The following is a 26,480-nucleotide window of genomic DNA, read 5'->3' as shown; positions in this document are numbered from 1 at the left end:
CGATTTAAGAATGACTTCTTGAGTTTTAGAACCCTTTTGTTGGAATTTTTTTGATATGTATGGTAGATCTAATGTCATGACAATTCTGGGTTCTACAGCTCTAGGAACTGCCAGAACATCTGTTATTATGGTATGACATTTCTCTGGGAAGTAGGGAAACTTTTATCAAGTTTTAAAATACTTGTTTATATAAAGTTCTATCAGAGAATGTCTGGAGAAGCTAAAAGGTTTTAGGATTTAGTACCTCACATCAGTTTCTTTATAACCTATGAAGGGTGCTAAGAGTTAAACATGTGAAACAGTGACAAACAAGGAAAGACTATTAGCACAATCCGTGAAGAGGCTATGCCTATTTTAGGAACTTGGATAAGGAAATTGTTAGGGTGCAAACTGAATTTTAAAACAGAGGCTTTTAAACTTTTTTGTTCTTGTTTTATTTCTGATTTGTTTTGTTTTGGGCATCAAACCCAGGACCTGGTGCATGGTAGGCAAGCACTCTACTGTCATGCTACACCTCTCGCCATGTTTTAATATAGTAGAAAAAGGGGAGATGTTGATATTTATGTTTATGTAGTTGGGACAAAATCAAGGTATTTCAAAGAAAAAATAGAGTAATTAAACTGAGCCACGTGAATTGAAACTTCAAGTATTTTTAGAGCTGGAGAGGCCAGACATTTTCTAATAGACTCTAGCTATGTCTGGATAGTACAGAACCATTGTAAGAAGCATTTAATGGTAAAAACTAGAAGGGCCTGCCGAGAAATTTGCAGTATGGTTCTGTAAGCTGTGTTTTATCTAGATTCAGGGACCACAAATTGAGCACCTAGGTGTCAACACAAGTTTTAGGTAGGTTTTGTGTTCTCTGGTTTTGTTCCCCCCTCCCCCTTTTTTTCTTATATTTAGGTAATCCAAGGTTTCCTGCCTGTGTGTGTGTGTGTGTGTGTATAGTTACTAGGGTTTGAACTCAGGGCTTTGCCTTTACCAGGCAGACAGTATACCACTTGAGCCATGGCCCCAGCCCTCGTGTGTGTGTGTGTGTGTGTGTGTGTGTGTGTGTGTGTGTGTGTGTAGTTACTAGGGTTTGAACTCAGGGCTTTGCCTTTACCAGGCAGACAGTATACCACTTGAGCCATGGCCCCAGCCCTCCTGCCTGAACTTTGAGGAAACCTGAGTTTGTGAATCCTGTTACATAAGAATTTCTATCCTAAATGCCTGGACTATTGATTATATTTTCAGTAGACCTTGCTAAAGATCCTGTTTTATTTGATAAGTTCAGATTAACATGTGTTCTGGTAAAAATGAATCTTTTATTTAAAAATTGTGGTGGATGGTACTCACTTCAGCAGCACATACACTAAAATTGGAATGATACCAAGAGCATGGCCCCTGTGTTTGAAGTCAGGGCCTCACACTTAACATTTGAGCCACCCTGACAGCTCTTTTTTGTGATGGGTTTTTTTGAGATAGGGTCTCATGAACTATTCGCCTGAGGCTGGCTTTGAGCTGCAGTCAGGTAGTCCTGATCTGTCACCTGAGTAACTAGTATTATAGGCATGAGCTGCCACTGGTGCACAGTTGAATTACTCTGTTTTAATGAATAGATATAAATATTTACAAAATGAATCTGAGTTTCATTTTACTTCATATAAATAACTTAAACATATTTTTGAAGGTATGTGATAGTAGAATGTGAAGATCAAGATACTCAGCAGAGAGATCCAAAGACCCATGAGATGTACTTGAATGTTATGAGAAGATTCAGCCAAGCCTTGTTGAAGGTAATCATGCAGCGTGGGTGTTGACACACTACAGTGTGTGGGCCAATTCTGACCTGTTGCTTGTTTTGTTGTGTCCCAGAAGCTAAGGATCAATTTTACATTTTTAAATTACTGAAAACAAATCAGAAGAAGGTTAATATTTTGTGATAGATGAAAATTTATTTGAAATTCAAATTTCAGTATTTTGAATAAATTGTAACATTTTCATATTTTCTATTACTGCTTTTGTACTACAATAGCAATTGAATAATTGGAATGAAAACTGTATGGCTTATAAGGCTTAAATAATTTATTCTTTGACCTTTTGCAGAGTTTTTTGATCCTTAATTTAATGAAATTATCCTTTACATAGATCAAAAAATAAATAAATACAGCTTTGCTTTTTTTATTATCCCCTCTTGTTTTCTGTTTTTCTCCTCTAGTGTAGGTACATTCTCAGAGTTCTGACAGTAGTCTTATTGCAGATACTGTCTGAAGTGCTTGCTTCAATAATTTTTAGAAATTGTGTAAGTTTGTATTTCACCTGTTTTGATTCTTGAAGCAGTGTCACATTTTAGCCAGCAGAGGGTGCAAAGGCAGTGAAAAAATTTCATATGTTTATATGTTACTTTGCTACAGAAATTATACTTCATAGTATGTTTTATTTGCTGTTTCATATTTGAAGTTTTTAACATTTTAAGTTACATTCTACTAAATACTTTGAGACTAGGCTTGTATCAGAGCTTCTCAGTATCAAACTGATTGATGAATGAGCTCTTGCTCATCTCTTGTAATCCCACTTCTGTCGCTTATAGCTTTTGTCACTCCATGAAAGCATTTCAGTTTCTCTGAGTTTAAATTTTCTCTTCTTTTAAGTGGGGATGACAGTATCCAAATGAGAAAATGTATTCTGTAATATTTTATGAGCTGGAAATCACTACATAGTGATTTCTAGTTTTCATGACTTACATTTTGCTAAGCTAATTAAACATACATTATGATGCTATTTGGGTATTTCTCTTTTTGTAAATAGAGTTTTTTAAAATCTCTTTAAGTTTGTATCCTTGTTTCTGCCACATATTTGTCCAGAACATTTCTAAAGATATAGTGAGTTTTAAGGTAATTATTGAATCAATGAGTAAAAACATTTTGGAACAAATGAATTCTATTTGTGTTTTGGATAGACTAATATTGGCTGAAGACTCAATTTTCAACTGTGAATGGGTTAGTAGCACTTACCTAACATAACAAGTTTCTCATTATCTCAGAATCAAGATAATTAATCTTTTTCAGTTTTGTTTTGTGTTGAAGTTTACAGCTATTACAAGAGTAAAAAGCAATTATTCACGCTGTTAAGGAGACCCTGACCATCATGCTATATAGAACTAATGTTCCTTTTCTTTGACTCTTTGAGGGTGATAAGTCTGTCAGAGTTATGCGTTCTTTGCTGGCTGCACAGCAGACATTTGTAGATCGGTTGGTGCATCTAATGAAGGCAGTACAGCGTGAAAGTGGCAATCGTAAGAAAAAGGTATACCTTCGGGGTTGGCTTTCTGTTTATTAATAAGAGACTCGGTATTATAAAATACTATATTTTGACCATTATCTTATTGTGTCAATTTATTATATAAACTTTTTTTGTTTGTCTCTTTGTTTGAAACAGAGTAATTTGTAATCCTTCTGCTCAACCTTCTAAATGCTGGGATTGAGGACATGAGCCACTATGCCCAGCTTTATATGAACTTCTTATTTAATTATAGTTATAAGGAACATGTATAAGCACTTTTACATATATAGGATCCTGTTTTATGCATGTACATATGTTGATATACCTAGTCCTCACAATTCTATAAGTTAGGTATTATTATATACTAGTTATGAGGAAAAGGAGGCATAGAGAAATTAAGTAATTTTTTTCCATGTCATCCAATTAGTAAGTATTGGAGTTATTTGTACTCAAGCATATTGAATTCATATTTTTATCCACAGTGCTTTATAGGCTCTCATTATAGAATTTAGCATTTTTGCCCTTAATGCAGAGAAACTAAAGCAGATCCCTTAAAAGCAACTGAGGCCAATAGGAAAAGGGAACCAGCAACTAGAGAAAAGGTTAAATCAAAAAGAATTAACCTAGAAGGTAACACACACGCACAGGAAATTAATGTGAGTCAACTCCCTGTATAGCTATCCTTATCTCAACCAGCAAAAACCCTTGTTCCTTCCTATTATGGCTTATACTCTCTCTACAACAAAATTAGAAATAAGGGCAAAATAGTTTTTGCTGGGTATTGAGGGGGTAGGGAGGAGAGGGAGGGGGCGGAATGGGTGGTAAGTTTGGGGGTGGGGGTAGGGGGGAGAAATGACCCAAGCAATTAAAAAAAAAAAGAATTTAGCATTTTAGAATACAATGTATTTGGTATGGAGAGGGCTAGAATTCTGAGAGAAAGAAAGGTTCAGAGTAACTTGCCCATGGTTGCAGAACTGGTTGTAAGTAATAGTAATGGTGTTCTGTCCGTTCTGGCTTAGTACACTGATCTTTCTTTCTAGGTGAAGCTTCCACTTGTTGCATAGAACATATGTGCATCTGTTCATATGTTCTGTTTTTCTGGCCTGTAACTTAAGGTTCATTTGGTGTCTCCTCTTTTCCTAATCACATTGGATAACAGGCAGATGTTGCTTAGTGTCCTTTGTAAAACAACACAGCACATCTTGCTGTTATTCTCCAGACTACCGAAAGTTGAGAGAGGAAAAGATGAGGAATTGACTCAGAAAATGCTAGAAGAGATAAGAACAAGTAATAATTGTTGTCTACTGGTTAGAGAGGGAAAACAGGCTGAGGGGAAACACATTTTTCTTGAGTTGTCATTTTTGTCATGGGTAAGAAGAATCACAAACTATGGTTAGCCCTTCCTGGTGTGTCCTCTTGGATCACCTTTCCTCAGAGGTGCCTGGGTGAGAATCTGTGTGATGCCCACAACTCCCCAGCAGAGGGAGTGCCAGACCTCTGATGTGTACTTTGGGGATTTCATTTTAGCAGCATGCACTGTGGTTGCTGTTAATGAGGCTGCAGGGGGTCAAAAGTTGTAGAGGAAGAGCAGTCAGGATGCTATTGCAGTAACTAAGGTAAGCTGTGAAGATGTTTAGCGTTCTGTGGAGGTAGTAAGAAGCAGCTAGATTGACCACCTGTATCTATTTCCTGGTTATTTTATTGGTTATCAGCACATTGCTTAGGAAGTGATTAAGATAGAATAACTTGAATCTCAGGTTAATTGAAATTTCTGCACATTGATATATATATAGAGAGAGAGCCCTCCATTTGATTAGGGAGTATATTGAATTTTTTAAGGTATGTGTAGAAATTCATACCAGTTTTCAGTTGATTTTAGCTTGAACTTGTCATCATTCACAAAGGAGATTTGGAGTGTTAACTGAAGAGAAATAATTTATGTCTTGGTAGTCCTTAAAACATTATTTTTTTAACTTTCCACTCTTATGATTCTAGAACTTTCCTTTGATACATCTAGCATTACAATTGAAGTGCTTTATGCTGCTGGGATTGGCAAGTCAACTTTTCCCCCTTAGAGCACAGATTCACCTGTTTAAAAAATGCAAGACTCACCCAGCTTTCAAAGGAACTAGATTGTTCTTTTGAAGTTAGAAGAAAGGGCTTCTATAGATGTCAAAGGTATTTTAGCATAACTTGAATTTCTCAGTTTCTAAGATCTTGGCTCTATTCAGAATCTATATGAGCTGAAGAAAACTTTTTTTTAAAAAGTTTGATCAGTAGACTCAATAAAAGGTAAAGGGAAGGACCAAGTTGTTCCAAGTGAACATAAATTTACTTAAATCCCCCTCCCCCGTCCCCCCGGCAGTATAATGAAATTCTCAGTTGATACTTGTCATGTGAAATTAAGCTTCAAGTTAATCCCCCTCACCCTGCTTCATAAATCAGAAACAGTCTTTTAAGTCTGGCTTGAATATATGCCTGAAACTTGTGAAAGTCGAGCTTTTCATAGTCAGGACTGCTCCTTTCAAAGCATGTTACTGCTGTTGTTAAGTGGAAAACTTAGAAGTGTTTGTTTCTCACATATACAGTTTGCTTTACTCAATTTTCATAGACTTTAATGATGCTTTGTAAATATTTTAAAGTAAATAAGATCAGTTTTTATGTGTTAATGTTTTATAAGCTACCTTTCCATTTCAACTTGATTAATTCTTTCCAATTTGTTCTCCTAGAATGAGAGACTGCAAGCATTGCTAGGAGATAATGAAAAGATGAATTTGTCAGATGTGGAATTGATTCCATTGCCTTTAGAACCTCAGGTGAAAATTAGAGGAATAATCCCAGAAACAGCTACACTATTTAAGGTAATTATGATGGATCTTTAAGATATATATGATTGGAATCTCATTCTTTAAAACCCATCACACACACAAAAAAGGCTGGTGGAGTGGTTCAAGGTGTAAGCCCTGAATTCAAACCCCAAAAAGGCAAAAAAGAAATGCCACCATAGAAAATTTAGTTGTTGTAGGAAATTTCTCTACTTCTCTTTAATTTAAATGCTAAATAAAAAGGTACCTTTTTTTGAAAAAAAAGTCTAAAAATATTTATATTTTAGTTTCTTTCAATGTTTAATCTTTAATAAAATTGATAAGCAGAGCCACAACTACTTTTCTCCTTCTAGGCTGCTTTTTTAAAGAAAAACATAAATTGCAAAATTTATATTTTGCATGAAATATGGGTCCTGGTTAGCTTTTTCTTGTTGTTGTTGGAATAAAAGCCCCAATAAGCTATTTCTATGAACTTTAAGGTTTTTATTACAAGTACTATTTCTCTTTAGTCCTTAATAGCACACCCACCTTTCTTTTGGCTGGCCACCAGCTGCACAGGTAGAAATTGCAGTGCAACCATGTTTTCTAGTCAAGCTTAAGGGCCTGAGGGCTGATTATCATACTTGCCAGTCATCACTGTCTGCTGGGTGTCCTACTAAAAGATCTCTGTGACACATAATGTTTTAGACTTTATGATTCTAATGGTAAAACAGCATGATTCACATGGAACATTACTGTGCATCAGATAAGAAAGAGCTCATAGAACAACTAATGTAAATGAAAACATCTGTTGTATAGTAGGAACTAGTTCAGATTGTTTTAAGATGTGAATTGTCAGGGCAGCCTCCTGCATCCCTACTCACACAACTGAAACGATTTCATAAAATAGTACTTAATTTTATTGCATTTTATGGAATGGTAGTTTGTTATTTTCTAATTGCTTTAGTGTTAAAATATTTCTTATAGCCTATTTGATTGGTTCTAATAGTCATTAATAAATTATAACCTGAAATTTAAAAATACTGATATATTTTTCTAACTTGTTATTATTGTTGTTGTTATTTTAATAGTGCTGAGGATTAAACCCAGGGCCTTGTACTTGTTGGCAAGTACTCTTTATCACTTGAGTTATGACCTCAGCTATTTTTTTTCCTTTGAATTTTATCTTTGAGATAGGATCTCTCTAACTTTGCCTAGACTAGCATTGATCCCATTATCCTCCTGCTTCTGCCTTTTGAGTAGCTGGAATTATAGGTGGGTATTACCATATCCAGCTCTGTGTAGTTAACTTATATGTCAGCATTTCTTTCTGTATATAGAAAATCTTTAAGCATTAATTTACATTCATATTTGAAAACAATATTTTTCTTTTCCAGAGTGCACTTATGCCTGCACAACTGTTCTTTAAGACAGAAGATGGAGGCAAATATCCAGTTATATTTAAGCATGGAGATGATTTACGCCAAGACCAACTTATTCTTCAGATCATTTCACTTATGGACAAGGTGAACATACTTTATGTTGGAAAGGGACATTTTTTTCATTTTACAAAATTAAGGTTTAATATAAATGTGCTATGGAGACTGAGGTGTTTGTAAAATTCAGTTACACTGCTAGAAAGTTCAACAATCTCCACATGACCTTGAGCAAATTTGTTTTTGTACATTTCAGAATGGCTATCGTAATGAGTATGAAACTGCCTGTATTACATAAAAACTTGTTCTTGCCATGTCAGATTTAATCCTTTCTAATAAATCTTTAAAAAAGAAAAATCCCACCCTGGTCTTGGCTAAATAAGACAATTTCCTGCTCCTGAGTTCTGAAGTACTTTATGTCCATAAAGGACTGCACTAAGTGGCAGGAGGAATCCTCCTGCTCATTGAAACTGGTGACACAGATTTAGAGTAGATTTAAAAAATTGTCACACCATCAAAAACTAATAAATTTATTTTGACAAAGAAAGTTCATTTAGTTAACCTTAAGTTCAGCTTATCTCCTAAGTCTTTATTGTATAAAACTGCTATAATATTTGTATACAAAAATGTTTCTTTATGCTCTTTACATTTGTTTGATCTATTTTTATCTTTGATTAAAAGCTATTACGGAAAGAAAATCTGGATTTGAAATTGACACCTTATAAGGTCTTAGCCACTAGTACAAAACATGGTAAGTTTATTTTGCATCATGATTGTTTATTTCAATGACCAATGAATATGCTTTTCCTTTCTTAATTGAAAATTATTTATGTTAGAGATTGAGGCTTTTTTGTAGCATGTAGACCAGTTTGGCAGACTTGTTTCTTTTACACCTTCCTTTCTCCTTTTTGTCCTTCTGTTCTTGTTTCCTCCCCCTCCCTTTCTTCTTTCCCTCTCTCTCTTCTCTTCCTTCTCCTTTCTTCCTCCCTTACTCCTTTTTTCTTTTTTATCCTTGTCCATCTGTCTCATGTCCCATCTCTCTCCTTTCTCTTTTTTTTTGGTGGGACCAGGATTTGAACACTGGCACTATCATAACCAATTATCATGGTACTCTTTCATTCATAATATTTAACCCAATAAAATTTGTAGGTAGAGTCACGCAATTTTGCTTGTTTGACACAGTTCCTGCTGCATAGTAGGAAAACAAATTCCTGCTAAGTAAATTAATTCAGGCAATTCTAAAGTTGTGTTAAGAATAAATGTGACATTTCCTATTCTAAAGGGGTATAATCTGCATCCAAATTTCATGATTGTTTATATTCCTAAAGTAATTGTTGCTCATTCAACTCTGAACTTTTTCATTTGTTGTTTTATGCTCCTGCAGTTGCCCTCAGAGTTACCAGACTGCACTCTCATTCTCTCACCTGCTATTCGTTCCCAATTCACTTGGGTAATTTAAAAGACTTCCCTTTTATGCTGCCACCAGAAAATGACCAAACATGGAATATTAGACAAAGGTGTTAATAGGTTAGGTGATCATTTTCCAGAATTTCACATACTGAGCCTAATTTTAAATTTGCAGTATTTTTTTATTGCTGTGTGTTATTATAAAGGTACAGAAAAGGCAGTTACTTTGTGGTATTCATGTTTAATAGTAGATATTTGCCTAGAGGAACATGCAGATTAATCATAATTTTAAAAAGTCTTCCAATAGTTACTATGACATTAAGCCAATATAAACTCAATACAGAGCTCACAGACCTTTTTAAGTGTTCGGATGTGGAGTGAGGGTATCTGTTCACAGATGGATGTTATTCTCTGCAAAGGTTTACTTCTGTTGCTTAACCCACAAGCATGATTAATGCAGTGTATTCATTTCTGTGTAGGCTTCATGCAGTTTATCCAGTCAGTTCCTGTTGCTGAAGTTCTTGACACAGAAGGAAGCATTCAGGTACAGTATCAATTTTACACATTCACACAGTTCATGAATGTATTATTGTTAACAGAATACAGTTTTTATGAAGAATATACTGAGATAAAATGAAAGACTCCTTTTAGCATCCTTCTTTCTACAGTTTTTTTTTGTTTCTTCAGAAGTAAGCATTGTACATAGTTCTGCATTAGTACATATAGATGATCAATTCTTTAAACAGTGCTTTGTACATATAGCAGATCAGGAATTAATTTGTGAGCAGAATAAAAATTTGTTAACATTTATGGTTGCATAATATTCCAAAGTGTATATATATATAATTTATTTGACATTAATCAATGAACATTTTGATTTTTTCCAGTTTTTGTTAGTAGTCATAATAGTGCTACAGTGACATTCTTGTTCATACATCTTTTGTACACAGTTTTTAATTTAAAAAGTATTTTTTGTATTTGGAGGAGGTAGTTTGCTTAGTGTGTTCCCTCAGAGGTAGAGGCCTGCACATGAGTTTCTCCAGATTTTTCCTATATGTTTTCTCCATGCTAACTCTAATGTGTATCCTTTCACTGTAATAAACCTAAGTCATGATACAACTAAATACTGAGTCTGTGGACCCTTCTAGCAAATCATACTTGACTGTAGTCTTGAAACCATTGTTTTTTAAAAACTATCTGTACTTCATGTTGACCTGTAATTATGATTTTTTTAAATAAATATAGTGACAGTTTATATACTGACTCTTGGGTCTGTATCTGATCTATGTAAGTAATTTAATTGGGTCATAGTGTGAATTTTCAACTTTACTTGATATTTAAAAGTTGGTTTGCAAATTACATATATTTACTGTTTCTTATTGCCACATATCTTTGCCTAATCTTGGTATTGTCAAATTTCTAGTTCTTGGTGTCTCATTTGTTGTGTTTTAGTTTGTATTTCCTTGATAATCATGCACAAGGTTGAGCATTTGAAAATATATGTGAAAGCCTTTTGTTTTGTTTTTTTTTGTCTGTGAAGAGTTTGCTCATATCTTTTGCCCATGTTCCTATTGACTTGCTTACATTTTTCTTATTGATTTATAGGTTTTTTAACATTGTAGATACAGATCCTTGGTCAGATGTACTTGACGCATAAAAACTTTGAAAACACAGGATAAATATATTCCTTAACAGTATGTTAGTTGTACTTTCAAATAATGTGCTCTTGGTGTTTTTAATATCTGAATGTAAAAAAGAGGCCTAGTTGATAAATATATTAGATGTTATTTTCCCATGGTTTTACCGATTCTGGACTCTAGTGCATTTGTTGAACCCCTGTCATTCTTTTGTTCAGTTAGTATCTGACTATAATTTGACAAAGTTTTGGATAGGACATGTGTCAGATATTACTTATAATTTCAAAATGCCTACTTTGTTTCCTTGTATTGAATTCTTAATCAAGTGAACAATGTTTTTTTTCAGAACTTTTTCAGAAAATATGCACCAAGTGAGAATGGGCCAAATGGGATCAGTACTGAAGTCATGGATACCTATGTTAAGAGCTGTGGTAAATTTTTCAGCATGATATTTTCTTTTTATATTCAAATAGAGAAAAGCACGCCATCTGAATATTGCTGTATTCATAAACTTTTTAGTATGTGTTAAGAAAAAGTAAAATATATAAAGTGTTGGGAGAAGATATTAATGTTTTGACAAACAGTAGTAAGAAGGTGTAAGTTCTGTTTAGTCTTTAATGGATATATTTTTGCAATTGTTTAACTATTTTATAGTTACAAAATATTTCTTCCTGGAAGCTATTAATTTTCCCCTGGGTTTTCCATTTTTGAGCAAACAGATTTAAGTAGACCATGGGAAGAAGTCTCCATCAGAAATAATTGTGCTTTCATAATAGATAAAGTAAGCTAACAGTACTGTTGAGTATCTCTCATGGTATTTTGGGATCCATACATATGGTCTGTTTCTAGGATAATTAAGTAGTAGCATGCTGTAGGGATTAATTTATATTCTTCCATCATTTATGTATATATTTGTGAAGTTTACATGATAAAGAATTGTTTTTTATTTTTTTATAGTATCTTTTTTTATTAAGAGATTATTTAAGGGAAATTAATAAAGAAGACACTAGAGTTGATTCCTGACTGATAATGTAGTGTATAATTGTTATACCTGTTTTATACAAATAATATATTAAGCTTATGTCCATATTTATGACTATACTTTAGGAAACAAAACTGGGAGAACAAAGCAGCTATCTAGGTATTTAACAACTGTATTTAAACTTCCATGTTATTTTATGGTTTAGCAATTGGTTTTTTATACACTATTTTTTTTTTTTTTTTTACTTTTCACAACACTCCTGTGAGATAGAATTTCAGATTTTGAGACCTCATTGAATCCAGTGAATCCAGTATCTTAGTATTCATTGCATGTAAGCGTGGTGATTTTGGTAACTGCAAGTGGTCCAATCTTGTTTCTATACATGAGTCAAAATAAACATGTTTTTAAATCAATGTTATTATAATATTGTAGTTTTGTAAAAACCTTTTATATGTTTTCAAGTTACATTGCTGTCAGGATACTAATGGGAATAATAGACACACTGGGAAAAAAAGTACACTATAGAAAGTTGCTAATTGCTAAACTCAGTGTGGGTTGTTTCAATAAAGGCTAGATTCCTGACTTTTAGATAGTATAAAAAACAAACTTGTAACTCTGCCCCTTGATCATGTAACTTTTCTTAATACTGTATTAGATTATGTTGTGATCTTCATAAGTGCCTTTACCATTCAATTAAATGAATGCATTTATTTATTTATTTATTTATTTGTTTAGCTGGATATTGTGTGATTACATATATACTTGGAGTTGGAGACAGACACCTGGATAACCTTTTGCTAACAAAAACAGGTAACACATAATGACTACTAGCAGACACATATTTTTATATACCTGTGAGTTTTAGTCCAGAGTCTACTTATTAACATAAGTTACATAAGTGAAGGTAACTTACAGAGTTTTTTTAATAGTCCTTTGAAATGGTACCTTGGAAGAACATGTAGAGAAATTCCCATCCCTCATAAGGATTGCTTTAGTAGTAATCCGACAACATCATCTAAGGCCACTTCAGTACACTCATTCTCTTTGCGGAAAGCCTATAATGTATGCAAGAAACTAGTGTCTTCTTATGAAGTTCTAGTTAAAATCTTCTCTTTATTAAAATACTTTTCCTTACTTTAATAACTGTCTCTAGTTAGACACTGTCTCTACACACACAACTTCCAAAGTTAAATGTGTTGATCCATTTTATTAATTTCAAATTGAAACATCTGTCTACTTACTTGAAATCCTAATTATACATGGCTGTTTTAAAAATTGTCTTCTCTACTACCTCCCACTCCTTATTTCATTTTCCCATCTCAATAAATAATAATATCATCCACCCAGCTGTTCAAGCCCTAGACACAGAAGTCAGTCTCAGTACCTCTCTTGGCCTCATCTCACACATCAGAACCATTAGCAAATCTTGTCTACTCTTACCTCCAGAATATATCCTGAAGTTATTCACTATCTGCATTTCCACTATTCCACTATTTGAAGCTACCAGCCTACTTTGCCCAAACAATTTGAATAAATCTGAATTCTTTAATATAGCTGTTGCTTGTCCACACTGGTCTTCTTGAATGTCAAACCACTCATGCCTCCAGGGCAAGTGCCCTTGCTTCCTCTTTCTAGAAAATTCTTTGCAAGGTTATTATCTGAGTTCTAACAGCATTTCCTTAGTGAAGCCCTTACTCCAATCTGTAATAACATGTGCATTGTCCTCCATTACTCTCTACTTATTACTCTGTTTTATCTTTATAGCACTTATCACTAGCTGAAGATATCAAATTCAGCCTATATTTATTGAACTATTGAGCACCTACTAGATGCTGAGAATAGCACTGTGGATAGACAAGACAGAACCTCTATTCCTCATAGTACTTTGTCGACTATGTTTTTACCCATTCCGGATGAAAGGTCTATGAGAGAAGGGCCTTGTCTCCAAGTTACTACCATACCTCTGCAGAGCCTTGAACAACTCCTAAGATGTTAAATAAATCACTGTTGAATTAATGAGTGAATAAGTATTTCTGTTCTTCTATGTAGCCTTTTCTTCTTTGAACTAAGTAATCCAAGTTTCTTCAGCCTTCTGAAGAAAACAGATTTTCAAATTACTGTTTAAATGTCTTTCACATGACAATATTTTCTGTTTTTAGTATTCTTCCAAATTATAATAGCAAGAATTTCATTTAATATATTGAACATAGTCTGAACGATTATTAATATAATAATTATATTAATTCAAATAATCTAGACTATTACTACATGTGAAAAATTATTTGTAGTCAAATTTGGATTTATGATGCTGTGTCTGTGTCAAGACCAAAGGAATGTAATCATGTTGACGTGGAAGTTCTTAGCTAATTTGCTAATTATCAGTGGGTATTTATAAAACAGTATGGTGTGTTTGGAAAGAATCATAATTTAAAAGATGCTTTCATGTGTTTGTTTTTATTACTTTCATTACTTCATTAGTTGAATCTTTTAACCACAGGAATCAAGCTACCAAAGTAACTGCGTTTATTTCTAAATCATACTTGTTTATAACTACAATGTAAAGGGTAGCCTTACCCCTGTAATATATTCATAGATACTTATCTCTTCTTTTGAAAATTGGTAAACATCTTTTTAGATGATGTAACAGATCCTTTCCTGTTGGATTTTGAGATCTCTCTTTCTCATGTGTGTTAGTATTTTGAGAGTATGGTCTTTAAAGAGTATTCTACCTAAGGTATTTTTTTGGTTCAGATCTCAGTTACTTGTTTTATGGAAGAAATTCAGTTGTAAAATTGCAGAAGCTTTAAAATTGTTAGTGTTCCACTAGAGGGTGCTCCAAATTTGCCTTTAACAAACAAAATAATTACCTTAAAATGTGGCAGGTATAAGACACATTCTTTTGTTTTAAAACAGCAGTTTATTTTTTGCTTAGTGATTTTGTAATTGTTTCATAGAGCAGCTAATATTTTAAGTCTTCCTTACTAGGAAAAGTGTGTTCAAATTCTCACTTTAGTTTGAAAAAGTAAGATTACAGAAGAGGCTGATTATTTTAAGGTAAATAGAAATGTTATATATCCCTCAACTAAAAATCTATAATTGTTAATTAAATTTTTTTCTCTTTAGTTATCTTTTACTGCAAATCCTTAATTTACTCAAGGCAGTTTCAAGTCATATGGGTTATATATATCTTATAGTTAAATGTTGTATAGCTTAGATAAGTGAATTTTGACTGTGGTTCAAGGTAGGATGTATAACTCAGTGCTTTAATTTAAAAATGAATAAAATTTTAATTTTAATTTAAATATTATGAAGCAGCTTTGCTTATTTAAGGCCCCTTCTGCCTTTAATGTAGATTTTATTTCATATTAATAATTGAGAACTTTGGATTCTCATATAACTGCCAATCTCTAGACAACTGATGGAACATTTTTAAATATACCAGGTAACATTTCTCCCTGTCTTCAAAATACAACAGTTTGTAGTCTGTTCTCACTTGCCAGCATGAGAACATTTAGAGTGAGACTCTGCTTTGGCTAAAAGTGGTTGTGAATAATAATCAAAGTTTCACTATATCATCTGTGTCTTGTTCCCTGGTATGAGTGATGAAACATTGGAAGGAGACACTCAAATTTAATTTCACTGGTGTCTTTTGGGGACTTGCCCTTGTCAAACTGTTCTACCCTGTGAATACAGATGAGACAAAAAAGAATTGGGCATACGTGGAAGAAAGTAGTTCAGTGCATACAGAGAATTTAAAAAAATCTATATACAGATAATATGCTAAAATATAAACTATGACTCTCAAGTGTGTGTGAGTGTGGCGGGGGGCAGGGAGGGGGGTGTATCCCATAAATTTCTTTAGCCCTTGCTTGCTCTGTTTGGATTTGGATACTTTTAGCTTGGTGGAAGTTTCTTCATCTTGGACAACAGATGGCACTGTGTATCCATCATAAAAGTAAAAGCATGGACATTCCTTTGTCAGTGTGTTGCCATGTGGTCAATTGTAACATTGTTTTCTTCAGGTAAATTTGGAGTAAATGGTATTTCACTTATTAATGCATTACTATAGCATTCACTGAGCAAGAAGTTACAAATTTAAGTTGTGGTGAGGAATTGAAAGATGATGGATTTTTTTTCCAGCATTTATATCCTTAGAGGAAGCCTTTTAAGAAGTTTATTCAGAGTTGTCAGTTGAGGTAGGACTCAAATGAAATATGGTTTGAATATATTCTGACTCTTTTGAGAGGTCTATTTATTTATTTACTTACTTTCAAGGGGAAATTTGAAGGTAACTGAAAAACTTGTTCTGTGCTTATGATATACACACTTTACAGTAGAATACATATGTAAATAACTGACAAACATTTGGAAGTGAAAAATTGAGCTAGAATGGAAAATAGATTCTATGGACAGCCCTTGCCCTTTTGCTTGTCTTGGCACTTCAAAATATTATGCCTTGAGGGTTTTGTCAGAATGCTCAACCTAAAGAAAAAAGTATTGTTATTCTAATAGGACATATTTTTCATTACATCTCTTATCCTCATCTTCATCATTTGTTAGCTTTCTGTGAAATTGGTTACCATTTTTTCAGTTAAGGAAGATAACTTAAAAGTCTTTTGATAACTCTAAAGTCAAATTTTGGGTAACTTTAGGTAAGTTACTTCATATATGTCATTTTTACTGAATGTGTAAGAAATACTAGAACCTTTCTCCTGGCATTGAGAGAATATGGTAGAGTTGTGCTTGGTCCTAAGCGCCTAAGTAAACACTTTGTAAGGGCTAGTTATCAGATTTTGTTTGTTTTACCATCATGACATGCAAATGCTTTCATATGTGTTGTTTTATGTAATTATTGAGAGTCATGAATTTAGAGGTAGAAAATAGTCAATATACTTCAAAAATTCCTTTTTTCCATCCTTTAAAATCTAAATTCCTTTAGGGTACTGCCTTCTCTAATTCTTTTGAATAATGCTTTATTTTATTGTAGGAGAGGTTATAGAAAAATAGTGTGTTACTCTTTTCTGTACTTTGAGTAAAATCATGTTTTGAAACTGAAGTATACTGTATTTCTTTTGTTAGTTTGCAGTATTATTAGACTGTTCATAAATTCACAATCTTGCATAGAAATATTTTAGTTATTACTCAAATGCTTAGCTGTTTTTATTTAGGTTTTTTGGTTTGGGACATTAGAGGTACTTTGAAATGTAAAACAACACACAATGTGTTTTCTTTCTGGGATATAAAGGAAAGGGATTGAAAAAGTCTAAAGCATTTAGTTAGCAAATGTATTTATCTATTTGATCAGTTGTCCATAGTTGATGTGTGCATAAGACCATGCATTTCCATTTTATTCATAGATACATTTTAGTCTTTATTGATCATAGTTTAGTTTCCTTTATATTTTTTAACAATTGGGACTTGCCTTCATATGCATTATTTTATTTGATCTTGAAAGTTGCTTGAATACTCAACACCAAGAAGGCAGAGCCCTGTCGTGAGAAAGATGTTAATGGTTGTTATAAAGTGCTGTTTTATGTTGTTGATGTTATTGTTGTTTGAAGTTTGTTTTAGGACATGGCTTCTTTTATAATAAATAATAGAAAAAATGATGAAGTACTATATTTTGTATGCCCAAGAAACTGGAAATCACCTCATGAAGAAAATGTTGAGTTTACATGAGATGCGAAGAGAGAAAAGCAAACATTCCAGTAAAAGCTGAAATGAACATTATATTTGCACATAATATAGAGACTGGTTAGACTAATTTGAGGTCAGATTGTGAGGGAAATCAGTCTACTTCCTTTTGGATTTTTTTTTTTTTAAATATGGCAAAGTTTGATATCCAGTCATTGGAGTGAAACTGTACATTCTAATTTAAAATTTTTAAATGTACATTTTCTTATCTGTTGATGCATTCTTTAATGCTAGATAGTGTCTGCATTTGTTTTACTTAGCAATGAATAACTTTTTGAGGAAGCTAACTTTTAAGATGCCTAATTATTCAATGTTTATCCATACAATAGCAGTTATAAACTAAATTTCTAAAAAGTAAATACATCTTATAGATTAATAAAAACTTAGCTCATTTATGAAATTTTAAAGTAATGGAGTTGTACAACATAAGGACCTATAACAGTTTTGAATATGAGTTTAATACATTCACATTGTTCATCTTACCAATATCCCTCCACAGTAACCTAACTAAAGTGAGTTGTATTAGTCCAAGCCTGATCAGACATCCCTAAACTTCATCTTATACCTGAATCTTCTTGGTAGCCTCTTGATACAGAGATTACTAGGCTCCAGCTTCAGAGTTTCTGACACTATTTAGAATGTATGGAAGACCCTTAATTTTTTATAGCAAAAAAAACTATGCATAGCTATCTGAAAAGCTTATTAAAATTCTCTTTGCTTTTTAAAATCCAGAGCAACATATCATAATAGACCAAAAGAAGAAACAAATATGAGAATACAGCTGCTTCCTGTTACACTAGATATTAAAGAGATTTACAGAATGTAAGATAATGCCAACTTAGCATTTTTTGTTTTAAAAGTTAGTCAGAAAAGGCAAGGTATGTTGAAGTATAATTAACTTGATTATTTTCAAATAGATTGATATTTTAAAGTCATTTTTTAATTTCAGATGCAGCAAATACTGGTAGATGAAACCCATATAAACAAAGGCTTTTGGGGTCCTCAATTTTTAAGAGCATAAAAGGGTCCTAAAAACCTACATTTTAGAATTGCTCATCGAAATCCATTGTTTTTCATCTTCAAAGTGTGATTGTTCTGCTTTGACATTAGAATGTTTCTATAGAAGAAAGAAATATTGTAGGGAGTAAGTTACGTTTGGCTTAATGATTGTAGGAAAAATGAAAATGTATGATATTTTAAAGATTATTTTTCTTGAATGGAACTAGACTAGTCAGGTATACTGTCTAAGTTAGGTATGGTATCTTCTTCATTAGTTAGCTTAATTCTGCCCCCCTTCAAAAGAAGTTCATCCTAACAGTTGAATGTGAAATAATAATAATAATAAATCATGTAAATCAGTTACCAGATAACTGCAATGTCTATAACTAATCTGCATTTATGTCTTATTCTTTGTCACTCAAAACTGTTACTGAACCGTATCATCACTCAGCTTTTAACTGTATTTAAAAATACCTCTAAACAACTATATCATAAAGGGTTAAGTAATAAGTACTAATGCAGTGGGAGTGTAGGTATAGAAATCTTTTTTTTACTCCAAAAATAAAAATACAGGTTATTGTAAATATGTAGTTGTTTGCCACTTTCTTTTTTTTTTGTAGGATTAGTGGTAGAGTGACAGGAAAGATACATTCACATAAGAAATAAAGGTATTTTGTGGGAAAATGTGTGATTATATGGAAAAAAAGTTGTACACAGGGAAACTCAGTGTGAAGTAGAGTGACAGGCAAAAACTTGGAATTAGGAATCACAGAATTTGGATTATAGGAAAAAATAGAAAAGTATCAAATAGAAGGGGAACAAAACAGGTTTAAAAACAGAATGAATACAGTTTTCAGATTGATTGCATTTAATTATTAGACAAAATGGAAATTTTAAAAGTTCTGCTAAATATTTTTTCTATTAAATATTTTTAATTTCAGTAACATCAGTTCTCTTTAATCCAAGAACTGCAGGTGTCTTGAACTACAGTTTTAAAAATAAGTTCTTTTCACTTAGGCAAATATCAGGAAAAGTTAATTAGTACCTCATTCCCTATCCAAGTCAGACAAATGGAAGTAGTTGCAGTAAGCAGTCGGATTGGTTTGTTTTATGTACACTTACTTCCTTACTGTTTAAAGTGATAGACTTGTATAAGACCACATTTCTTGAATTCCTAAGACTTACTTCATTTTGTAGAATGCATTTTTTAAACCCTTACGAGATTTATTTATAGATACTAACTTTTATAAAAGCATTTCCTTTTGTATTTATGAGAATGAGTATTTTTAAAACATTGATAGCCTCTTTTCAAAATACATGGTTCTTTGAACTTCCAAAGATACTGAATCATTTTGCCTTATAATTGAGTCATAATCTTGTTCTATGAGAATTTTCTTACAAGAATAAAAATATATCCTTCATTTGCAAGCAATGATGCGTAGCAGACATTGGGATTTCTGTAGTGCTTGTAATGAAACACAGAAAATTGGACTAGATTTCCTGTTAAAACCATGGTGCCCATTTAATCCACCATATTTAATAGTTTTGTAACTGGTCTGATTGGTCATCTGCTCAAGTACCAACTATCTGTAGGAATTACACTGTTAACAAAACAGTATTTACATAATTAAATAAAACTAAGGAGACTACCTTTACACTTAAAATATCGTGAGCTTCTCATTGCTTTATCTCTTGAAGGATAGAATGGCATGTATCCAAAAAGGTAGACAATCACTGGGAACTTCAAAATGTGAATAAACCACTTAACGAACCGAGAATGTATGTTTAGTCAAAGGCAATGAGATCATTAACTTTTCACCAACTCATTAAAAGACTAGGAGATGCTTTTTCAGTGAGCATGACAGCGATCAGATTTCTTACTCTAAAACTAGTTCCTCATATTTTTGAATCATAGACTTCCTTTACGAATCTAGTAGAGTATATGGAACTCCCTAAAACTTTTTTCATTTGTGTTTAGAGACTGGTGAAGCCCATTTTGGGATTCTGAAAGGGAGGGGTTTTATTCTTTTCTCTTTTCTTTACTTTACTTTTCACTTTTGTGGTGATACTGGGAATTGAACCCAGGGCCTTGCACAAGTTGCTACTCAACAATGTGAGTATATTATAGATAGTATAGAGTGAATTTGAGATGGAATGCTCTTCCTATCGTATCCCTGGGAAGATTTAAACTGCTTGTCTCTTCTTGAACTACTTAAAACTTTCTGTTTTGTTCTCGATGCCATATAATTTCAAGATACAGATAATCTCTGATTTTTCAATAATAAGTTGCAGTGGCACAAAATTGATATGAAGTCATTAAAAACTGCATTTTGAATTTTTAATTTGATCTTTTTTTGCTAGCAGTGTGTTTTATGATAGTCTCATTTTACTAGGCAGTGGCAATGAACCGTAGCTCCCAGTCACCCATGCAGTCATGAGTATAACTAAACAACATTCAGTGGTGTACTGTTACTCAGCTGTGATGTTTGTATGTTAGGTGCAGTAAGTGAATTTTTGACTCATAATATTTTCAACTTATGTGGTTTATGGGGATGAAGCCCCCGTCATAAATCAAGGAGCATCGATATAACTAATTCTGCTTCTATTCTGTCAGTTTTATCTGGCAACAAATAAAATAGCTTTGTTGTTTGATAACAACCCTCAAACACTGAAATCACAGGGTATTACTAAGTATAGGGTGGCATTCAGGTGATCCGTACTCAGCCTCTGTAACTTTATATGGATCATCATAGAGGTGAAGGAAAAACCTAAAGCTAAACAACTTCGCATACAACTGTCAAACTTCTAGAAGAGAATTTCTGGCATCAGCAATGTTAAAAGTTGTCTAAGCTGTAACCGTGGAATTAAGATTGCATTGGTCAAATAAATGCACTTAAGTACTCCTGTGTGCTAAGAATTGTCCTAGGTTTCAGGACATAAGACATGAGTCTCCATAACTGGTTTATTAAGAGTTTAGTGTAGGGGGGAGTAGAGCCAAGTGAGCAAATGACTTTGATATCCACTATAAGGTTTTTGATTAGCAGAGATGGAGTGACAGCCTTACCAAATGCATTGATGAGCTAGAGGAACCATTTAGCTAAGTCTTTACTACCTTTATTATGTTTTGGAAACAAATAAGTTTCCATTCTCTAGAGATTCTTTGCGATCTTATCTAAATATAATTTCTTCTCATCTCTCCCTCCTACATGTGCCATTTATACTAGAAATAACCATTTTTAAAAATCAATCAATTCTTATACGATTCTGACCATTTTTCCAATTTGACCATAATGTTTTACACCTGCTATAAGTTAAAAAACAAATACATAAAAAAGACAAGGAAATGATTTTAACAAATGTGGTTTTCTGTGCAGTAGTTATATTGTAACTACTTATTCCACCTTCAGACAATACACTTCTGGGTAGTTGTTACTATGACCATTCATACATAGAATATTTCTTTTTATATGTGAAGCCCATGTCTCATATTTGGTACATATTCTGTCCACTCTAGATAATTTTAGTATTCTTTTCTTTCCTTTTCCTTCTTTCTTGGGATACTGGGTTTTAAGCTCAGATCTTTAGGCTTGCTAGGCAAGTGCTCTATCACTTGAGCCATGCCTCTAGTCCTTTTTGCTTTAGTTAGTTTTCAGATAGGGTGTCACATTTTTGCCCTGGTTGGCTTTAGACTCTGATTTTTCTACTTAGGGCTTCTAGCATAACTGGGACTACAGGTGTGTTCCACTACACTCAGCTTATTTGTTGAGATGGAGTCTCACTAACTTTTTGCCTGAATTGTTCCCAAACTAAATCGTCTCAATCTCCACCCCCCGAGTGACTGGGATTGCAGACATAAACCACTAACCTGGCCAATTTTCTTTAGATTTATATGAAGATAGTACTACTGTCTATCTAAAATTTTACTTGAATTTAATGCCATAACTACCTAAGAGACTTGTTTTTTCTTAACCTGTCTGACCATGGCAGATTCTCTAAGTTCTTTCTTAATTTCAAAGTTATCTAAAATATCCAACTTAGTTTATCATTTAGTTTTTTCTTGGGAGAAAGAAACCTAAGAGTTGCAAAGGCTAAGGTTGCTCTTCTCTTTTAATGTTTAACTTTACTAATTCCTGGCAGTTGTGCCTCTCAGATATAATGGACATATAAATGTCAATTCAGTGTTCTCAAACATATTTAAACATTAAGATTTTAATTTTGAGCAAAGTTCATAATTTAAATTTTTAAGTAGTATTTGAAGACATAACATTTTTACCAGCTTGAAGAGACCTGATCATAAAACAGTAAATGCCTTGGTTTAGTTTTGAATAAGCCCCATCATAATAAAATGTGCTTCTCCTTCTCTGACTTAGTGGCACACCTTCTAAAATGGGACAAAACTATAGAGGTAATCATTCTTGTCTTAGTCAAGGTGTTGTAGTTATTTTGTTTGCACGCCCATCTACACAATTTAGTTGAGAACAGTAGTAAAAATAATCATGGTAACTAGTGTCTGTAGTATTTGTTGTGTACCAGGTGATGCATAATTAGTTGTATTCCCTTTTAATTCTGCCTTTTGCGGTAGTTATCAATACTACCCTATTTTACAATTTAGAAAGTAAAGTTTAGAGAGCTTAAGCAGCATTGTCAAGGTCGCATGTTTGATGAAGTGAGACACGAAAGTTCTTTTGTATTACACGTAGCTCTGCTACTGCTTTCAAGCACTGCCATTTCATCCCTGTTGACCTGCACATTGCCTTATAATCAGTCATTTCTATGCTTGTCATTCTTTCAATGACAAGCTCTTTCAGTGGCCTAATGTCAGTAATAATGCCTAAGCAAAGTAGTAGACAGAAAAATATAGTTAAGTATATGGTCCATTTGTAAAAATATTTCAAAGTGTTCAAAAATTCAATAAATACAGTTTAAGAAAATAAGCCTTTGGCTGTTACTCTTGAGGGCAAAAAAAATTAAGTTTCCCAAATAATACAATGGGGGAGAAGTTTCCATGTAAAGCAGGTCGTAAGATGTTATAAGAATAGATAGGTTGTATGCCAGGCATAGTGTCTTGCAATTACAATCTTAGCTACTCAAGAAATAGATCCAGAGGATAATGATTGGAGGTCAGCTGGAGCAAAAGTTTACAAGACCCCCACCTCAAGCAATCAAAGCTGGATATGATAGTGTGAGCTGTTATCTCAGCTACTCAGGATGCATAAATAGGAGCATCACCGTTCAGACTGGCAAGGGCATAAATGCAAGACCTCTTAGAACAATAACTAAAGCAAAAGTGGCTGGGGGTGTGGCTCAGGAAGTGCCCACTATGTGCCAGAAACTATTTTGAGGCTAGGATACGGCAGGGCACAAACAGCCATAAATCCTAAATCTTTGCCATGGAACAGCAAAAGCAACCATAAGGTTGCTTTTTGTGTTAACAGGGCATCCATACTTAATGTCTATTTCTAAATCATAAGACCGAATTCTATGGTGAATCATCCTCTAGAGTTAATTATCATATTCCTTGTTGTCCTGTGAATTTAGATGATTAGTATAAGGTTTATCTGAACAGGAACTGCAGCTGTTCTGCTCTTGGCAGACATGAACACTGTGTTTGGTTTCCTAGTCTGCAGCTAATGTGTGACACAGATTAATTCAAGATTGTTCACAAATGGAGATAACAATATAATTTGAAATTTGGGGAAATTTTTTTTGAGTAGTCATAAAGGAGGGTTTCATCCCAGGAATATTTAAGTAAAAGAAATGGTCTATTACATAGAGGGCAACCCAACAAAACTTATTAGCAGGAGAAATTTGCTACTACTAGTTTCTGCTGACTCCTAAAAGGTTTTCCAGACTTTGACTGTCTTTGATTCTGGAGACCTAAATATAGGGTTTAAATTTTTAAATTAATATTACTGTGAGATGATTTTAAGCTTAGTTTGATCTGAATGAATGTGAGTTAAATGATTTAAATTACGTTTTGAAGGATACTCTCAAGTCTGGAAATAATCAATTTAGTGAGCTAATAAAAAACTTGTTTATTTTTCATTAATTATTAACATTTTATTAGCATATATTAGCTGTACAAAGGGATTTCATTGTGATATTTTCATACATGCATGCAGTGCACCCCGGTCAAATTCACTCCCATGATCATCCTCACCACCACTCCATCCCCTCTTAAAACAATTTCAGCAGGTTTCATTGTTCTGTTTTCATGCATACATACAAAGTACTCGGCCATATTCACCCTACCTTCTTCTTTTCTTTCTCTCCTATCTGCTCCCCACCCCCGACCTTCCACTGATAGCCATTCCTAAGCAGAACATGTTTTACTGTCCTGTCAGTCATGTTGTGTTTAAGAACTAGATTTCACATTTGTCTTTGTTTTGTTTTTGATAGTACTAGTGACTGAAGTCAAGACCTTGTGCTTTTAAGCAAATTCTTTACCACTTGAGCCATGCCCCCACCATGAACTAATATTTTTTATGAAAAGACACTGTTTATACCAACTATATGACATATTTCCTTCCCAGTTTTAAGGATAATTCTGGAAACAAATGAGTTTCTTTTCAACATTCAGGCAAACTCTTCCACATAGACTTTGGATATATATTGGGTCGAGATCCGAAGCCCCTTCCTCCTCCAATGAAACTGAATAAAGAAATGGTAGAAGGAATGGGGGGCACCCAGAGTGAGCAGTACCAAGAGTTCCGTAAGCAGTGTTACACCGCTTTTCTCCATCTTCGAAGGTAAGTTGATTTGCTTCACAGAGAATTCTGATGAATTTATTTTACAGAGCATGTAAGTAAGTTGTTCAGATGTATGCATTCATTAGCATTACTTCCTTTTTCAGAATGACACAGACAGCAATATTTGTTAATATACACCTGATACCTGTTTTGATAAGCAGTCTGATACCAAAGGAAAAAGACACAAAATTTCTTCTATCTCACTAATTATCACATTGCTAAATTCTCCCTAGCTAAGCGTTATACAAGATGAAGCAAACAGGCGGGCTTCAAAGTTAGGGCTTGACATCATTGTAATGAGCTGTGCTCTGTGTACTTTGACAGTACTGGCATAGAGAAAAAGTTAAGAAGCTTCACACCATTCAGATCTCCCTGAAGGCGGTCCTGAGCTTTGCAGTCACTGCTGAGTTCTAAAGAATGAAGCATTTAACTTACTGAGCTGGATATTAGTTCATTCATTTTTGTTCTTTAGCACCTTCATTACCCTCAGCTTGGGATGTTCTTTAGGAACATTCAGAAGTTTTTCAATGATAAAAGAGTAAATGATTTTTGTCTTTTTAATACCTCTGCACTCATCCTGCTATAAAAAGATGTTGATTTTTCTCTAGCTCTTTTTTTTCTTCAATGTCACTATATCTCTGCTTCTTTGAACCCAATTTACTTAAGACTGAATGCCATATATCATCAGGAACAAAATAAAAGTCATGTTTATTTGAACATGAATAGAGGTCAGAAAATAATCATGTTCTGATGATTAGTCAGTAAAGATGACAGGATCATTCGACTCTAATGGGAGTTTTGACCTTAATATGCAGAATGAATTTTCTTAGTTCAACAGACAATCCCAATGCAGGAGCCATATCTGCAAACTCTTCCATGTGAAAATACAACCAGTAGTCAGTCAGTTGCCTGTGGGCTCTGCCTTTGTCTCTGTAACCTCAGTTGTTCATGTAGTGCTTAGAACAACACTCAGTATATATTTTTTTAATGCATTGCTAAATATTTGAATAGAACCCCCCCAACCCCAAATTTCTGCTTTCGTACCATGTTTCTGAGTGATATTGATTCTGTTTTTCTTAGGGGAATGGCTGTCCTATATTAATTCTTGTTTTTGACTGGTGAAGTGTCTCAAGTGGTAGAGTGCCTACCTTGCAAGAGTGAAGCCCTAAGTTCAAACCCTAGTAGCGCCAAAAAAACCCCAAAAACCGTAAATCTTAATTTTGCCTAGACTAAATAGATTTTCATTGTCTCCAAGCTACTTTCTTTGGTGGTACCTAGGTTTGAACTCAGGCCCTTGAGCTTGCTAAGCAAGCACTCTACTACTTGAACATACCTCTAGCCCCTAAATTGCCTCATTTTAAACTGACAGTCTTTATTTGTCACAAATACTATGCCATGTGTTTTACAGATAGCTGCATTATTTATGGTTTTGGTGACAGAATGACTCTTGTTTTACTCTCCAGACATGCTAAAAGAGTAATGAGATCATCATTCCTTCAGTTTGTTTA

At 33.6% G+C, this 26,480-nt stretch overlaps 1 protein-coding gene across 14 annotated transcripts in view; it reads left to right on the top strand.

The window, feature by feature from the left end:
- Positions 1-26,480, top strand: part of Pik3c3 (phosphatidylinositol 3-kinase catalytic subunit type 3) — a 333,132-nt gene that overhangs the window by 67,256 nt on the left and 239,396 nt on the right. For all 14 annotated transcript variants that reach the window (XR_012447049.1, XR_012447050.1, XR_012447051.1 and 11 more), the window contains exons 14-22: positions 1,673-1,778; positions 3,172-3,288; positions 5,994-6,125; positions 7,466-7,594; positions 8,186-8,255; positions 9,391-9,455; positions 10,895-10,979; positions 12,266-12,340; positions 24,804-24,972. Coding sequence is in view for 9 of the 14 variants with exons in the window: in XM_074069908.1 (XP_073926009.1) it covers positions 1,673-1,778; positions 3,172-3,288; positions 5,994-6,125; positions 7,466-7,594; positions 8,186-8,255; positions 9,391-9,455; positions 10,895-10,979; positions 12,266-12,340; positions 24,804-24,972 (948 nt within the window). In the remaining 5 variants the exon portion in view is untranslated. The remainder of the gene's footprint in view (positions 1-1,672; positions 1,779-3,171; positions 3,289-5,993; positions 6,126-7,465; positions 7,595-8,185; positions 8,256-9,390; positions 9,456-10,894; positions 10,980-12,265; positions 12,341-24,803; positions 24,973-26,480) is intronic.

This window comes from Castor canadensis, chromosome 4 (assembly GCF_047511655.1).
Source record: "Castor canadensis chromosome 4, mCasCan1.hap1v2, whole genome shotgun sequence".
In the NCBI taxonomy this organism is placed as follows: Eukaryota; Metazoa; Chordata; class Mammalia; order Rodentia; family Castoridae; genus Castor; species Castor canadensis.
This window is presented reverse-complemented; position numbering and strand designations above follow the sequence as displayed.